At 39.1% G+C, this 19,074-nt stretch overlaps 1 protein-coding gene across 3 annotated transcripts in view; it reads left to right on the top strand.

Annotated features, from left to right (window-relative positions):
• ZMYM2 (zinc finger MYM-type containing 2) overlaps positions 1-19,074 on the top strand; it is an 87,737-nt gene that overhangs the window by 9,393 nt on the left and 59,270 nt on the right. For 2 of the 3 annotated variants that reach the window (XM_029209891.1, XM_029209890.1), the window contains exon 2: positions 15,435-16,291. In XM_029209891.1, coding sequence (XP_029065724.1) covers positions 15,445-16,291 — 847 coding nt within the window. In that variant the 5' untranslated portion in view covers positions 15,435-15,444. The remainder of the gene's footprint in view (positions 1-15,434; positions 16,292-19,074) is intronic. The other variant, XM_029209892.1, reaches the window with a different exon arrangement.

The raw sequence follows: 19,074 nt of genomic DNA, 5'->3' as shown, positions 1-19,074 counted from the left end.
GTATGTAAAGGTCTCTTTAAACTGTTGTGTGATACTTCATGACATGGATTTAACAGTTTAGCTATTCTGTTGGTAGACATTTAGTCTATTTGGAATTTTTTGTTATATATAAAATTCTGCATGAAATATACATGTAGTAGTTTCTTTGGGTTCATGTGTGTTTTCTCTGGGGGAGATTCTGGAGAATAGGAATTACTGAGTCAGTATGTGCATATTACATGTTTTTATAGGTACTGCCTAATTGCCTTCCACTGGACCACAGTACTGACTACCCTTTCTACTAGTTTCTCCACATTCTTGACAATACTGGATGTTCTCAAATAGTTAAAGTTTTGTCAATTTAATTTATGTTCTTTCTAAAGAATGGATATCAGTTCTTGTTATATCGATTACAAGTATATATACACATTATATATTATATATAACATAATATATATCTTTTGTAAAATTTTATACCTAACTTATGGTGCTTCTTTGCTATGTAAACATTTTATAATGTAACGGGAAAAATCCATTTCACTATTGCAAGAAATAGGAGCAATTATAATGAATATGCAAGACTTTTATGAAGGAAATTGTAAAATAATACAGTAGGACATATGAGAAAACCAGAATGGACAGATTTACATATATCTGGATGGGAAGACTTCAATAATGTAAAAAAATTAATATTTTTGTCTTCAAATATCTCTAAATTCAGTGAAATCCTAACTAAATACCAGAATAGATACATATGGTACCAAATTTAAAAAGTAAAAAGGGTAGAAAGGTTAAAAAACAAAACAAAACAAAAAAGGAAGACTCCCCCCTCTCCATCCACACAGTTCTCTTCCTTAGAAGCAAACCACTGTTGTCGTTTTCTTGGCCGTTTATGTAGAGTTATTCTGTGCATGTGTGCGCGTGCTCATGGTGCGTGTGTTTATCCTTTGTTAGGTGCCTTGCTTGCATTTATTTTATGGGAGAGGTGGTTCCATGTTAGTGTGGAAGTATGTTGAGAGCTGCCTCAGTTGTTTCCAAGGCTGCCTAATGTTTCACTGTTTGTCTTTATTGTCATTCATTTTATCAGTTGTCTGTTGAGAGACATTTAGGATGTTTCAGTCTTTTAAGTTTACAATGAATGTCTTTCTACATTTTGTTCTTAAAAACATGAGATGATATCTGTAGGAAGAATGTCTGGAAGTGGAATTGCTTGGTCAAAGAAATTTTTTGAGTTGCTGTCAGTAGAAGTTGTACCAGTTTACACTGATTTACACTATGAGAGTACACAGTTAAACCTTTTGATTTTTGTCAGTGTGTTAGGAGAAGATTGGTGGCCCTTTAGAGTTTTAACTTGGATTTCTCTTAAATATTTCATATATTTAAGAGACATCTGTATTTTCTTTTCTTGTGAACTCTGTTCACATCTTTTTGGTCCTTTATTCTCACTGGTTGTTGGTTTATCTCATTGTAGGACCTCTTTGTCTTCATTTTTTTAGGCTATGAGTTGCAAATATTTCCTTTGTAGTTAATCATTGTCGTATGTTTGGTATTTTTTTCCCCCATAGAGGTGTCTTCTATTTTGTTTTTTCAGAAAAAATTCTGGTAAAATGTATTAACATAAAATTTACCGTTTTTACCTTTTTTAAATGTATAGTTCAGTGGTATTAAGTATATTCATAAGTGTTTTTTAAAAATCACCACTGTTAATTTCCAGAGCCTTTTCATCATTCCCAAACGTAAGCATCATACTCATTAAACATAATGCCCGGTTCCTCTTTACCACAGCTCCTAGTGACGTCTCTTCTACCTTCTGTCTCTATGAAATTGCCTATTGTAGGTACCTTAAATAAGTAGAATCTTAAAATGTTTGCCATTTTGTGCCTGGCTTATTTCACCTAGCATGTTTGCAAGGTTCATGTATGTTGTGGCATATATCAGAATTTCTTTCCTTTTTAGGACTGAATAATATTCCCTCGTATGCCTACATTTTGTTTATCCATTCATTTGTTGATGGACCCTTGGGCTCATTCTACCTTTCGGTCATTGCGAATAAGACTGCTGTGAACATTGGTATGCAAGTATCCATTTGAGTCCTGGCTTTCAGTTCTTTTGTATATATGTATATAAATAAATCTAGACGTGGAATTGACTGCTCATATGTTAATTCTACATATAACTAATTTTTGTACGTCTCTCCAGGACTTGTTATTTTCCTTTTTTAAAAAATAACATCCAGGGCTTCCCTGGTGGTGCAGTGGTTGAGAGTCCGCCTGCCAATGCAGGGGGCGCGGGTTCGTGCCCCGGTCTGGGAGGATCCCACATGCCGCGGAGCGGCTGGGCCCGTGAGCCATGGTCGCTGAGCCTGCGCGTCTGGAGCCTGTGCTCCACAACGGGAGAGGCCACAACAGTGAGAGGCCCACGTATCGCAAAAAAAAAAAATAAATAAAAATAACATCCAGGGCCTCCCTGGTGGCGCAGTGGTTAAGAATCTGCCTGCCAGTGCAGGGGACGTGGGTTCGAGACTTGGTCCAGGAGATCCCACATGGCGTGGAGCAACTGAGCCTGTGCGCCACAACTACTGAGCCTGCCCTCTAGAGCCCACGTGACACAGCTACTGAGCCCACGTGCCACAACTACTGAAGCCAGTGCACCTAGAGCCCATACTCTGCAACAAGAGAAGCCACCACAAGGAGATGCCCACGCACCACAACGAAGAGTAGCTCCCGCTCGCCGCAACTAGAGAAAGCCTGCGCACAGCAGCAAAGACGCAACGCAGCCAATAAATAAATAAATTTATTAAAACAAAACAAAACATTCAGGGACTTCCTGGTGGTCCAGTGGTTAAGACTTCATGCTTCCACAACAGGGGGCACGGGTTTGATCCCTTGTTGAGGAACTAAGATCCCACATGCCGAATGGCACAGCCAAAATCAAACAAACACACAAACAATCAAAAAATCCATCTTCATTGCTGTGAAATGGTATCTCATTTTTTTTTTTTAATTTTTACTTTTAACTGTGGTAAAAAAACACATAGCATAAAATTTATCATCTTGGCCATTTTTAAGTGTATAGATCAGTAGTGTTAAGTACATTCACCTTATTGTGCAGCAGACCTCCAGAACTTTTTCATCTTGAAAAGCTGAAACTAACGATTAAACAGTTCCACATCTGCTCCTCAGCACCATCCTACTTTCTATTTGTATGATTTTTGACTTCTTGAGATACATTATATCATTTATGTGTGATCATACAGTGTTTATCTTTTTTCACTTAGCACAGTGATCTCAAGGTACATCATTGCTGTAGCATATAACAGGATTTCCTTTCTTTTAAATGCTGAATAATATTCCGTTGTACGTATGTACCACATTTGGTTTATACATTCATCTGCTCGTGGAACTTTTGGTTGCATCTACCTTTTGGCTATTATGAATAATGCTGCTGTGAACATAAACATGCAAGTATCTCTTCGAGATCTTGATTTTAGTTATTTTGGATATAGTATACCCAGAGTTGGATTGCTGAATCTTATGGTAATTCAATTTTTAATTGCTTGAGTAACTTCCATGCTGTTTTCTATAGCTGCTGCACCTTTTTACATTCCCATCAGCAGTGCACAAGGGATCAAGTTTCTTCAACCAACCAACCAACCAACCAACCAACCAACCAGTTTCTCTTCACTAATACGTGTTACTTTTTGTTTGTTTTGATAGTAGGCATCCTAATGGATGTGACATGTTTCCTGGTTTTGATTTGCATTTCCCTAATGACGGATGATGTTGAGCATAGCATCACTGGGAAGAATTTGAGAAGGATCAGTGTTAATTCTTCTTTAAATGTTTGGTAGAATTCACCTGTGAACCCCTCTGGTCCTGGTTTCTTTGTTGGGAGATTTTTGATTACTGATTCAATCTCTTTGCATATTATAATTCTATTCAGAGTTTGTATTTCTTCTTGAGTCAGTTTTGGTAGTTTGTATTAGGAATTTGTCCATTTTATCTTGTTTATCCAGTTTGTTGGCATATAATTGCTCATAATGTTCTCTTATTCATTTCTGTAAAATCAGTAGTGATATCTTATTTTCATTTCTGATTTTTCTTTAAACTTTTTTATTTTTGGTCTGCTATTCACATATCAATTACTTTCTTTCTTTGTTTTTGGCCGCACCACATGGCTTGTGGGATCTTAGTTCCCTGACCAGTGAAAGCGCCAAGTCCTAACCACTGGACCCCCCAGGGAATTCCGTTCGTTTCTGGTTTTAATAATTTGAGATTTTGTTTCTTTGTCATACTGGCTAAAGATTTAATATTTTCAAGGAACCACTTATTTTTTTCTGTATTTTTCTGCTTTCTGTTTTGTTTATCTGTGTACTCATCTTTATTACTGCATTCTTTCTGCTAGCTTTAGTTTGCTCTTTTTCTGGTTTCTTAAGGTGTAAAGTTTGTTTATTGATTTGAGATTTTTAACGTAGGCATTAATAGCAATAAGTTTTCTGCTGAGCACAGCTTTCATTGCATCCCTTAAGTTTTTTAAATTAATTAATTAATTTGGCTGTGTTGGGTCTTCATTTCTGTGCGAGGGCTTTCTCTAGTTGCGGCAAGCGGGGGCCACTCTTCATCGCAGTGCGCGGGCCTCTCACTGTCGCGGCCTCTCTTGTTGCGGAGCACAGGCTCCAGATGCGCAGGCTCAGTAGTTGTGGTTCACGGGCCCAGTTGCTCCGCGGCATGTGGGATCTTCCCAGACCAGGGCTCGAACCCATGTCCCCTGCATTGGCAGGCAGATTCTCAACCACTGCGCCACCAGGGAAGCCCCATTGCATCCCTTAAGTTTTGATATGTTGTGTTTTTGTTTTTTGTTTCAAAGTATTTCTTCACTTTCCCTAGTGATTTCTTCTTTGACCCATTGGTTGTTTAAGTGTGTTAATTTCTACCTATTTGTGATTTTTCATTTATGCTTCTGTTATTTCTAATACCATTCCATTGTGATTAGAAGAAATACTGTATCATTTTGATCCTTTTAAATTAAAAAAATAAGTTTATTTATTTTATTTGTTTGGCTGTGTTGGGTCTTTGTTGCTGCATACTGGCTTTCTCTAGTTGCGTTGAGCGGGGGCTACTCTTCATTGCCGTGTGCGGCCTTCTCATTGCGGTGGCCTCTTGTTGTGGAGTACGGGCTCTAGGTGCGCAGGCTTCAGTAGTTGCAGAATGCGGGCTCAGTAGTTGAGGCATGTGGGCCCTAGAGTGAGTGGGCTTCAGTAGTTGTGGCGCATGGACTTAGTTGCTCTGTGGCACGTGGGGTCTTCTGGACCGGGGCTCGAACCCATGTCCCCTGCATTGGCAGATGGATTCTTAACCACTGCGCCACCAGAGAAGTCCCTCATTAACATATATTGATAATTATTGTTTTATGCATTTGCCTTTTAAATCATAGGGAAAAAAGTAGTTATAAACCGAAAGTACATTAATACTGGCTTTCTAGTGATTTTCTGTATTTACTTTATATATATATTTATATATTCATTTGTATTCTTTATTTCCTATGGCTTCAGTTTACTCTATGGTGTGTTTTTATTTTTGCCTGAAGGATTCCCTTTAGCTTTTCACGTTGGGTAGGTCTGCTGGTAATAAATTCCCTTTTGTTTATCTGGAAACGTCTTAATTTCTCCTTAATTTTGGAGGAGTGTTTTTGTTGGATATAGAATTCTTGGTTGACAGATTTTGTTGTTGTTGTTCATCTTTTTAAATGTCATGCCGTAGCTTTTGGCTTCCATGGTTTTGCATGAGAAATATACTGATGATCCAAATCTTTTTGAGAATCCATTGCATATGATGAGTCACTTCTCTCTTAGTTTCAAAATTCTCTTTTACTGTCGGGTCCACAATTTGATTATCACCTGTCTTGGTGTGGCTGTCTTTGAGCTTAACTGGCTTGAAGTTGGTTGAGCTTCTTGGGTGTGTATATGCATCTTCATCATATTCGGGAAGTTTGCAGCCATTGTGTGTTCAAATATATTTTTTGTCCTTTTTTTCTCTTTTTATGTTACATGTGTTGGTGCACATTGTTTTGTTTCACAGATCCTTCAGGCTCTGTTCATTTTTCTTAATTCTTTTTTTCCTTCTCCTCAGACTGGATAATTTTAATCATTCTGCCTTTCAGTTTACTGATTCTTTCTTCTGCTTGCTCAGATCTGCTATTGATCCCCTCCAGTGAGTTCTTCATTTCTGCTATTATATTTTTCATCTCCAGAATTTCTGTTTGGCTACTTTTTTTTTTTTTAATTGAAGTATAGTTGATTTACAATGTTGTGTTAGTTTCAGGTATACAGCGAAGTGATTCAGTTATACATATATTTTTTTTTCATATTTTTCTCCATTATAGGTTATTACAAGATATTGAGTATAGTTCCCTGTGCTATACAGCGGGTCCTTGTTTATCTATTTTATGTATAAGAGTAGTGTGTATTTATTATAAAAGTAGTGTTTGTCTATTTTATATATAAAAGTAGCATGTATCTGTTAATCCGAAACTCCTAATTTATCCCCCCCATTTCCCTTTTGGTAACCATAAGTTATTTTCTCGGTCTATGAGTCTGTTTCTGTTTTATAAATAAGTTCATTTGTATCATTTTTTTAGATTCCACAAGTAAGTGATACCAAGTGATATTTGTTTTTCTCTGTTTGACTTCCCTCACTTAGTATGATAATCTGTTGGTCCATCCATGTTGTTGCAAATGGCGTTATTTCATTCTTTCTTCTCGCTGAGTAATATTCCATTGCATATATGTACCACATCTTCTTTATTCATTCACCTGTTGATGGACACTTAGGTTGCTTCCATGTCTTGGCTATTGTAAACAGTGCTGCTATGAACACTGAGGTGCACGTATCTTTTTGACTGAGAGTTTTTATCTTTTCCGGATGTGTGCCCAGGAGTGGTATTGCTGGATCATATGGTAGTTCTATTTTTAGTTTTCTAAGGAACCTCCATACTGTTCTCCACAGTGGCTGCACCAATCTACAGTCCCACAAACAGTGCAGGAGGGTTCCCTTTTGTCCACACCCTCTTCAGCTGTTTGGTTACTTTTTTTTGGCTATGCCACATGGCTTGCAGGATCTCAGTTCCCCAACCAGGGATTGAACCCATGCCCCCTGCATTGGAAGTGTGGAATCTTTTTTTTTTTTTTTTAATATAAATTTATTTATTTATTTATGGCTGTGTTGGGTCTTTGTTGTGGTGTGCAGGCTTCTCATTGTGGTGGAGCATGGGCTCTAGGCGCATGGGCTCAGTAGTTGTGGCTCGCGGGCTCTAGAGCACAGGCTCAGTAGTTGTGGCACACAGGCTTAGTTGCTCCGCGGCATGTGGGATCTTCCCGGACCAGGGCTCGAACCCGTGTCCCCTGCATTGGCAGGCAGATTCTTAACCACTGAACCACCAGGGAAGCCCTGGAAGCCTGGAATCTTAACCACTGGACCGCTAGGGAAGTCCCTGTTTGGTTACTTTTTATGATTTGTATCTGTTTATTTATGTTTTCATTTTGTCCATACCTTGTTTTCGGATTTCCTTTAATTCTTTGTCCATGCTCTCTGTTAGCTCCTTGAGCATATTTAAGGTAGTTGACCTAATTTTTTTTTTTTTAATATTTATTTTTTTATTTGGCTGTGTGAGGTCTTAATTGCAGCATGCGGGCTCTTTTAGTTGTGGCGTACAGGATCTAGTTCCCTGACCAGGGATTGAACTCGGGCCCCCTGCGTTGGGAGCGCAGAGTCTTAGCCACTGGGCCACCAGGGAAGTCCTGATTTAATGTTTTTGGCTAGTTACTCCAGTATTTGGGATTCCTCAGGGATGGTTTCTAATTCTTTTATTCCTGTGAATGGGGCATACTTTTCTGTTTCTTTGTGTGTTTATACCATTCTGAGAATATTATACCTCTGGATATCTGATTCTCCTTAGATTGCTGATTTTTCCTTGGGGATGGAGCTGTTTATTTTTGACTTTTTAAACATTTTTTTGCAGCGTGTGAATTTCTTGTTGCTTGTGTCCTTGAAGTTAATGTTCTATCACCCCTGTGGTGAGCTAGTGACCTGACAAAAAGTTTTTGTAAATGTCTGGTAGAAAAGAAGAAGAACGTTATACAGGGTTGTGTTTCATTAAATCTGAGAGATGCTACTAGGAATGCTTCTGCTGCCCAGAGGGCTGAGGCCAAGAGGAGCCCAAGCCACAATCCCAGATTTTGTTGGAAGTCCCTCACCGCCAGTCCTGTGTTCAGCCAGACCCCGGAGGACTGCAGGTGCTGTCCCCTTGGCCGACCTGGGGGGAGGAAGGCGGGGGATGCTCACCCACTTAAAGTGAGCAGCAGCCTCTTCTTCACACACTCCCCTGGCGCTTAGTGTCCAGTCAGGTGCAGAGACCCCAGAGATTGCTTCCAGTCCCTCTGTCCAGCTCATTAGTTACTCAGGTAAGGGGACCCATACCCAGAACTTCTAATGCTGCCATTTGGGGTGACATCTGTCTACATCTGTTTTTAAGGACCTGTGAGGACCTGTTGCCTTATTCTTCTAAAAATTATGTTGATCAAGATACTTCCTACTTTATGAGAAGTGAATGTTGACTATAAGTTTAACTTCATTTGTAATCCAGTCATTTCAAAACCTTATTTACTGTGGGTTTTTGAGGTGTGCTGAGTTGGTTACAATGAGTCATGCTCCTTTGCTTTCCCTCTTCCAAAGTTTTGGTGCTGTTGAATTATCCCTTGTTCTCCTTGTTCTTGTGGGTTTGTCTTTTTTTTTTTTTAATCTCCTTATTTAGTTGGTCTTTTGATGGAAGCAACATTTTATCTCTGTCTCCAGTTGACCATCCAATTAATTTAATATTAATTTCTACATATTAAGTTTATACCCATCACTTGACTAAGTTACAGGCATACCTCGTTTCATTGCACTTGTCAGATATTGCACTTTATTACAAATTGAAAGTTTTTGTTAAAAATTGAAGGCGTATTGAGCAAGTCTATCAGTGTCATTTTTCTAACAGCATTTTAAAATTAAGGTATGTACTTGTGTTTGACATAATGCTGTTGCACACTTAATAGACAACAGTATAGTGTAAACATAACTTTTATATGCACTGGGAAACCAAAAAATGCATGTGACTCACTTTACTGCGATATTTGCTTTCTTGCGGTGGTCTGGAAGTGAACCCACAATATCTCCGAGGTATGTCTGTATCTCACTGTAGTAGTTTTTTGGGTAAATTATTTGAGTCTTTGAGGTAATGCTAATACAATTTGCATATAATGATAATTTTCCTTATTTCAAATTGTTATATCTTTTTCATATTATTACATTGGATGGTACTTCCAGAGCAGTGCTGTGTAGTAATGATAAAGAATATCCTTACCTTAGCCTTGACTTTAATGATAGTATTTTAATATTTCCCATTAAGCTGGATGATATCTTTTGGTTTGATATATATATATTTATAAATCCATTTTTCCCATTTTATTAAGAAATTTTATTCTTTCTTTTTTTTTTTTTTTTTTTTTTTTTTTTGCGGTACGCGGGCCTCTCACTGCGGTGGTCTCTCCCGCCGCGGAGCACAGGCTCTGGACGCGCAGGCCCAGCGGCCATGGCTCACGGGCCCAGCCACTCCACGGCATGTGGGATCCTCCCGGACCGGGGCACGAACCCGCGTCCCCCGCATCGGCAGGCGGACTCCCAACCACCGCGCCACCAGGAAAGCCCCCTATTCTTTCTTTATTTTGTGGCCACGCTGTGTGGCTTGCGGGATCTTAGTTCCCTTACCAGGGATTGAACCTGGGCCACCGCAGTGAAAGTGCCAAGTCCTAACCACTGGACTGCCAGGGAACTCCCAAGAAATTTTATTCTTAAAAATTTTAATTTGGGGCTTCCCTGGTGGCGCAGTGGTTAAGAGTCCGCCTGCCGATGCAGGGGACACGGGTTCGTGCCCCGGTCCGGGAAGATCCCACATGCCGCGGAGCAGCTGGGCCCGTGAGCCATGGCCGCTGAGCCTACGCGTCCGGAGCCTGTGCTCCGCAACGGGAGAGGCCACAGCAGTGAGAGGCCCGCGTAACGGAAAAAAAAAGAAAAAAAATTTGTTATACTGCCTCAGAACTGTTAGAAGTGCCATTAACACATGTTGAATAATACCCTTTCCTCTAGAGTAGAGAATAATTCACCTTAGCTTTCTTTGTACCTCTTATGGCACCTAGAAAGCTCTGGGGCTTATTAATGAGAAAGTGATGAATGTTTTTCTTGAATCACTTTGAAATGCTTTCTTTGTGATTTTCTTTGAAAGTTCATAAGCTTTTCTCAGCAACTACTGATACTTTATTGTTGTGAACGTCAACATTTCATTTTTTAACTACCTTTTCTTTGTTTTTTCATGAGAACATCGAGTATTATGTTGATTCTCACTGAATCAAAATATAAAGCTGAAAGCATTTATAATTTATGATGATTGTCTCAGTCCATTTGGGCTAGTATAACAGAAGTACCATAGACAACAGACATTCATTTCTCAGAGTTCTGGAGGCTGGGAAGTCCGTGATCAAGGCTCCTGCAGATCGGGTTGTGTGGTGAGAGCTTGTTCCTGGTTCATAGACAGGCTGCCATCTTGCTGTGTCCTCACATGGTTGGGGGGGAAAGGAGCTCTCTTGGTGTCTTTTACAAAATGGTCCCTAATCCCACTTACGAGGACTCCACCTTCCTGACTTTAATCACTGCTCAGAGGCCCCGCCTCCTACTACCATCTCTTTGGAGGCCAGGATTTCATCATATGAATTTGAGGGGAGACACAAGCATTTGGTCCATAACAATGATGGAGTGGAAGCTTAAAAATGAACCTTAAAAATGAAATCTTGAGGTATAGGCAAAAACTGCCTGGTGGTTATTAGGAGTTAACTGTGTTAATTGATTTTCACATTCAGTTATTTATCTCTTTAAATTCTAAGAAAAACCCTGGGAACTATATTTATACCCTTTTATTCTAGGGAAAATTGAAGCCCAGAGAAGTGAAGTTATTTGCTTGACATTAAATAGCTAATTAGCATTGACTTAATGTAGAAAAGTGGCTAAAAGGAATAGATTTTATTTGGATAAGGTAGAAATGATCAACTTTAATCAGATTCTTTTCTTTATAGGACTAAATGAGTGTTTGGTAGTTGAAGCATATTCTCAGTGACATATAGAAGTTACCAAATTTATTTATAGTATAGGATTTGAAAATAACTGTTATGGTTGAGTAATTCTGCTTGGGAAGTGGATTACTGCCGAGAACTGTGTAGTAAGGAAAGTCTTATTCTCTGCTCCACGGTTATCTCGTGAGGAGAATGAATGGATACCTTGCAGCCACCAGAGGGCACTGTGGATTCAGTTGTGGCTTAAGCCCCAGAAATTGTTGTCTTCTGTTTTAGGTATGCTAAAATATAGACAAGATCGAGAAAACTCGTGCTTTAAAAGCCTTTGCATTCCATAACCTCAGTAGATTTACGCCACATTCCTCTGAAAATTGTTACTGTTGATGAGGATACTTCCTACCTTCTGGCAAATGAATGTTAACTAGTTCAGCTCCATTTGTGTTTGAAAAGCTCAGCTCAGTGCTCTGTGTCGACCTAGATGGGTGGGATGGCGGTGGGGGTGGGAGGGGCATACATACAGCTGATTCACTTCGTTGTGCAGCAGGAACTAACGTAACATTGTAAAGCAATTATACTCCACTTTAGAAAAAAATCTCATTTTAGCTTGGCACTTTGGGCTTGATATTTTTCTTTTGATACTTGTATATTTTGAATATTGATTTGGTTACTGTTCTATTGAATGGCTGTGTCCTTTTTTAATTAATAAGAGCTGTGCTACATTATTTAATACTTAATCACATATTACAAAGTAGTTATGAATATTCAAATCCTGACCTCTCCCACTTCCTGGCTGTGGTTTTGGACAGCTTACTTTTTTTTTTTATTTATTTTTGGCTGCGTTGCGTCTTCGTTGCTGCACGTGGTCTTTCTCTAGTTGTGGCGAGCGGGGGCTGCTCTTCGTTGCGGTGCACAGGCTTCTCATTGCAGTGGCTTCTCTTGTTGCAGAGCACGGGCTCTAGGCGCTTGGGCTTCAGTAGTTGTGGCACAAGGGCTCAGTAGTTGGGGCTCTTGGGCTCTAAAGTCCAGGCTCAGTAGTTGTGGTGCACGGGCTTAGCTGCTCTGCGGCATGAGGGATCTTCCCAGACCAGGGCTCAAACCCATGTCCCCTGCATTGGCAGGTGGATTTTTAACCACTGCGCCACCAGGGAAGTCCCTTGGGCAGCTTACTTTTGAGGATTGGGTTTTTAAAAAACAAAATAAGGGAGATAATGATTTTACTTCATGGTGTTGCTTTAATGTTTAACCATCATGAATATTTGGCTCATACTAAGCATTAAATAAATGTTAACTATTACCGGATGAATGTACTTGTATTTTAAGAGAACCTAATTGAATTAGTTATAAAAATTTTGAATCAAATGTTATTCAGCTTATTTCAACCTTTAAAACTTTCTGTAATGGTAATGTTAAAAGATTTTTCATGTTTACTTAAAATTAAGTGAAGGCCTTATGTGAAGGTTTCCCAGCACATTGCTATTGTTTTACCATAAAGAAGTTTTTCTCACTGAGGAGCTGTTCTGGGGTGATGTAGTATATATCTTAGTATTTGAAAGTATATTTAAAGGGTCTTAGAGTATGGAGTGGTAACTTGTAGCTCGTTGGGTAAGGCAGATAGTCACCCCTTAAGTTTTTAAATGGAATTATCCATTTTCTTTAAAGCAGATATAAATGTGTCTTTTCCCATTTTCCAATATTAGCATGTCTTCCATCCTGACACACAGCTTTGGTTTAAGAGGAACAAAGAGGGTTTTAGACTCAAGCTTGATTCATAGTGCTTGAATCCTGATGTTCTCTTGGAACCTTGGGCACTTTTAATTAATGTATCTGAGCTACTATTTTTTTCTTAATTGAGGTGTAGTTGATTTATGATATTATAAAAGTTTCAGGTGTACAACCTAGTGATTCAGTTTTTTTGTTGTTTTTTTTGGCCATGCTGTGTGGCTTGTGGGATTTTAGTTCCCTGACCAGGGATTGAATCCGGGCCTTAGCAGTGAAAGCCCAGAATCCTAACCACTAGACCACCAGGGAACTCCCAAATTCATGATTTCTGACGGCGGGGATGTTTTATCTGTTCTGTTTATTGATTTTTCTCAAGTGTCTAAGACAGTGTCTTGTGGATATTGGGTGCTCCATAAATCTTTGTTGAATGCAGTTAATTACTTGTTGCCTTTGGTAAGTTCTGTGCTTGTCTTTATATCTCATCTCATCCAGTTCTTCCCCACCTGCCTTGTTCCAGCCACATTGGCCTTTATTCTGTTGCTTGAACTTCCCAGCCTCACTCCCTTTAGGCTTTTGCAGGAGCTGCCCTTACCTCAGTTTTCCCCCAGTTAGATGTTGCTCATCACTCCAGATCTCAGCATAGATATCGCCTGCTCGAAGAGGCCTTCTCTGACGCCAGAGTAGAGTACTTCTCTCTTCGTTCTGTTACTATCCCTGTTTGTTTGTTTTTTTAAGTTTAGCTTTAAAAAATAAGTGAGAAATCATGCTCAAAAATTAAGAAAATGCAACAAAATATACAGTGAATAATTTCTCCATCCCTGTCAGCTGTCTGTCAAAGTGATACTTATTTATATTAGTGTTGCCCTCATCCTTCCAGAGGCTTTTATAACAATGAAAGCAAAGGGCAATATATATGAAACAGTAAGTGTTCTTTAAGCCCATTTGTTTTGAGACTGGGCTGAGTGGCCTTATAAGAGAGAGGATTACCGAAGAGCTAAGAGTTGGCCTTGGGGCCCTTAAGCCAGTCTTAATGCCTGTACAGCTGGTGTCTCCTCACCTTCTCTGAGGCTGCAGTGAATAAACCACTTCACACTCGTATCTGTCCGTCTGCAAATTGACCTGCAGTCTATACTCACCCTTCATTTTCCCTTCTAGTTGGTTTTTTCCTTGTTTAGTCTCTGCGATTAAGGTGATCCATGTTCCGGACTAGTTCTACTACCACCTGTGCCCATGACCTCGTCCTCTCTGTGTGCTCAATAACTTATTTTCTTTCTTTTCTGGCCTTTTTTTTTTTTTTTTACCATTAACTGTCTGCTGTCTCTTTGGCTTTAGCACAGCTCTGCATATCTAATAGGTGCTCAGAAATACGAGTTAACTATGGCAGTCATGAAGAGTTCGGATTGTTGAGTTATAAAGACCTGGGAATGAATTCTAGCTGTGTGACTTGGGTTAGTTAGCATCTCTAAGCCACAAAATGGGACAAATATCGTAACCATATCAAGGGTTGCTTTGAAGATGTAACCAAGGAGTGGATGATATTTTCCTAGGGCTGTTGTGACAAGCCGCCGCAGACTTGGTGGCTTAAAACAGACCTTGTTTCCTTTAACAGTTCTAGAGGTCACAAGTCAGAAGTCAGTGGCCCTGGGCTCAAACCAGGGCGTCAGGAGGGCCATACTCGCTCAGGAGGCTCTGGGAGAGGGCTCACTCCCTGCTTCCTTTAAGTTCTGGTGCTGCCAACATTCCTTGGCTACATCACTTTCATCTCCTCCGGGCACCTCTGTGCTTACGTTGCCTGGAATCTCCTTCCACCTCTGTTGATGAGGCCACTTAAGATGCAGGTAGGGCCTGCCCAGGTAATCTCATTTTTAAGTCCTTAACCATAATCATCTCTGCAAAGACCCCCTTTCCATCCGAGGTAACATTTACAGCTTCCGGGGATTAGTATCTGATTTCTTTGGGGCCGTTATTCAGCCTGATACATGGATATAAAGGACATGGCAGATGGGGATTTAAGCTTTCTAGATGGGGTCAAGAAAGATTTCAGATTCTCAGAAGGATTTAATCATACAGCTATGGGAGCCAGGGAATATGAGAACAGTGGATTAAAAAAAAAAACATAAGGGAAATTAGGGATTAAATCATGTCATTTTATTTAATACAGTAGATAAATGGGATAGATATAGAGAAGAGATTTTCATGATCAGATTTTAGTTATATTTTTGTTCACATGTGTGTAGAAGGATTTATCTGTGTTTTCAGTGTTAAAATTACAGGGTAAGCAGTGGTGGAAAGGAGGTGGTAGAGATGGGAACATACTGCATATTCTTACTGAAAATTCGATAATTACCTTTCTTTTTATATTGCAAGAAGTTCACATGTAAACTTTATGAAATGATTAGTGAATGAGAGAAGATCACAGAATGCATATAAAATTTTTCCTGGATATTAGATAAGAATGACTTTCATTTAGAGTAAGAAAGAAAGTAAAAGTACCTTTAAGAAATTTTTTGAATTAGAATAACATCAAAAGCCATACAGTGACATTTGTAAAAAAATTTTTTTCCCATCTCCTTAACAGGTTCTTTGGCATGGACACAGGTTCATCAGGAGGATTAGAATTGACTGATCAGACTCCTGTTCTGCTGGGGAGGACGGCCATGGCAGCTAGCCTCACGGACGTAGGAAATTCATTTAGTGGGCCACCCAACCCTTTAGTGAACAGATCTAGTAAATTTCAGAACTCATCAGTGGAAGATGATGATGATGTTGTGTTTATCGAACCTGTACAACCTCCTCCGCCTTCTGCACCAGTGGTAGCCGATCAAAGAACCATAACATTTACGTCATCGAAAAATGAAGAGCTACAAGGAAATGATTCCAAAATTCTTCCTTCCTCAAAAGAATTGGCTTCTCAGAAGGGAAGTGTAAGTGAGACAATTGTCATCGATGATGAAGAGGACATGGAAACAAATCAAGGGCAAGAGAAAAATTCCTCCAATTTTATTGAACGGAGACCACCCGAGTCTAAAAACAGAACCAATGATGTGGATTTCTCTACTTCCAGTTTTTCAAGAAGTAAGGTAAATGCAGGAATGGGTAATAGTGGTATCACCACAGAACCAGACTCTGAAATTCAGATTGCTAATGTTACGACCTTAGAAACAGGTGTCAGCTCTGTGAGTGATGGCCAATTAGAAAATACTGACGGGCGAGATATGAACCTAATGATCACACACGTAACATCACTGCAGAATACCAGCTTGGGAGATGTCTCTAACGGACTGCAGTCGAGTAACTTTGGTGTTAATATGCAAACATACACCCCGTCTTTAACTTCACAGACCAAGACTGCAGTAGGACCTTTTAATCCTGGTAGAATGAATGTGGCAGGAGACGTATTTCAGAACGGAGAGTCTGCAGCTCATCACAATCCTGGTAAGCCTGGAGGGGGCTTCTGCCCCGTGGAAGGGATTTTGCACTGGTGGATTCTTTTTTTTATTATAGTAATTGGTGCTACTTTGGTTAGTTTATTCATGTAAGATATATTAATTCTATTGACTTTTAAGTTTGAAATTTTAACTAATAAGAGATGTAAAACCGTGTATATAGTATTTCTCTGTAGATAATTAGAAAATCAGATAAATTAATGTCTAAAGGAAGTAAAACAAAATACTCTTTATATTCACCACCACTAAAGTCTAATAATTTGGCATCTTATTTGTCACATACTGACTTTATGCTAGTGTATTTTTTTTAAATTCATTTATTTTTGGCTGCATTGTGTCTTCGCTGCTGCGCACGGGCCCTCTCCAGTTGCAGCGAGTGGGGGGCACTCTTTGGTGTGGTGTGCGGGCCTCTCATTGTGGTGGCTTCTCTTATTGTGGAGCATGGGCTCTAGGCACAAGGGCTTCAGTAGTTGTGGCGTGCAGGAGCAGTAGTTGTGGCGCACGGGCTTAGTTGCTCTGCAGCATGTGGGATCCTCCTGGACCAGGGCTCGAACCCGCGTCCCCTGCGTTGGCAGGCGGACTCTCAACCACTGTGCCACCAGGGAAGCCCTATGCTAGTGTATTTTTAATAGTATTGTTTTTATGTGTAAAAAGAGAACAAAAAGATAAATAGCACATGTAAAGAGCAATATGTTGTATAATTGCATTTAGATTTGTTTTTACTTTCCCTGTGTTTATAATTTTGACTGCCTATCTGATTATAATTTTTACTTATTAGCACTTTGTTATTTTTTCTTATATTTAAAGATTGGTAAATTTCTTGACTACTTGAAAACATTTTCTGCAGGCATCTTTGCTCTGTGGAAGCTGTGAGAAGAGCTCTGTGGCTTTTCCTGACTGTGTCTGTGTCTGCCCCAGGCCTCTGTATGGCCTGCCTGTCTCTCACGTACCTTCTCTCTGTCCTTCTCAGGCTTCATCGTTTTAGGCTCATTAGCAGCTTTATCACCCTAGGGTTGTGGAGAATAATAAGGAATGACTGAAACCTAGGCCATGTAGAATGTTCTGTGAAATGCTAGTTTTTCCTTTCATACTTATTATTCTTTTGGTTATGAGAGTAATGTGTAATTATTGAAGAATGTTTGGAAAATCCATAATTAAAAAATGATTAAGAAAGGTTACCACTGTTGTTAATGCTTTGAGTGGTTGTCTTTCAGTGTTTTTCCTTTGTATTTCTTAACTTGGTTGAAGTGCAGTTCTTCATAATTTTGCTTCCTGTTTCCCCCCATTTAATATTACTCTGTATTTTCTCAAACAATTAAAATTATTTATACACAGAAGTTTTAATGACTGCACAATGGATTTGGTTATACCATTCCCATATTTGGTTTTTACGTTGTTTCCCTTTTTTGCTCTTGTCGGTCTATGATGAACTTTTTTTTTTTTTTTTCAAGTTTCTGATTATTTCTTAGAGTATATTCTAGAAGTGAAGTTACTGGGCCAAAGACTATCACTACTCCCATCCCTCCAAAGAGTTTTGGTTGTAAAAATTTTCTGCTTTGTAGTGATTTTGAAAGAAATACGTTTCTTATTACTCAGTTTTGAAAATTCCTAATGTCTTCCAAGATCCTTTCCCCCTGTATGTATTTATATATATCTGTTGGTAGGTCATTGTATGCATATATGTGTATGTGACGTCGTATGAACATTTTTAAGTTGTGGAAATATATTGTCATACGGCCTTCTGGAAAGTTTTTACCAATTTATACTGCTATCAGCTGTGTATTAGAGGGTCTTTCCTTCTAGCTCACATAAAAGTTTAAGACATGATAATAGTCAAATTAGTTTCAAAATAGCTATTTTGTCTTTCTTATAAGTATATTAAAAACATAAGTGTATGAAAAAGAACATAATGTTCAGGCTTACTGTTGAGAATATGGTACATTTAATTCCAACCTGAGATTGCAATAGAGGTATAGCTTTGCAAACTTTCCCTTTCTCCTGCTCCTTTAAATACCTAACAATAATCTTGAACTTTTGACCATATCAAGAGTATATGTTTGATTTTGTTAATTCTCTATTTAGTTCACTTCCAGTTTTTACTATTTAAATAACTCTTAAGAATATTCTTATCCATGTATGTCGGGATACGTAGTACCTGTGGACTATTGCTGGGTCAAAGCACATTTATTATAAGAATTGTGTTCCTGTTCACACAAACTCTTAACACAGGGAATGTAAAGTATGCATCAGGAAACCAGACAGATACACCTCTTGCTCCTGAGTTTATGGATTAGCTCCTGTGTGTTTGTGCTGTCTTTGTTTGTCATAGAGAATTATAACATCTTGGCTGTTTATACTGGCTCTCAGACCAATGGTGACTTGGGCAAATTAACCTCTATCCCTTAGTGTCCATTGTATAAAATAGAGAATGATTAGGTCTCTTCCATTCCTAAAAGTATTTTGATATTGGAGGAGGTGAAAATTTGAAAGTAGGGGAATGTAAGAACTGAAGCATAGATAAAAGGAGCCATTGCATTATTTATACAGGGCCTAGCACGAAATTGAGAATAATTGCCATTTTTCAAAATCAAGTTAATAGATAGATGCCTTTAGGTTTAACTAGGTTCCTTTTTAAAAAAAAAAAAAAATTATTTATTTATTCTGGCTCTGCCGGGTGTTAGTTGTGGCACGTGGTATATTTAGTTGAGGCATGTGGACTCTTAGCTGTGGCATGCATGTGGGATCTAGTTCCCCGACCAGGGATCAAACCCA

This window comes from Monodon monoceros, unplaced genomic scaffold (genome assembly GCF_005190385.1).
Source record: "Monodon monoceros isolate NGI ecotype Baffin Bay Population unplaced genomic scaffold, NGI_Narwhal_1 Super_Scaffold_8, whole genome shotgun sequence".
Lineage (NCBI taxonomy): Eukaryota > Metazoa > Chordata > Mammalia > Artiodactyla > Monodontidae > Monodon > Monodon monoceros.
Note: the sequence above shows the minus strand (reverse complement) of the source record. Positions and strands in the feature narration are given on the sequence as shown.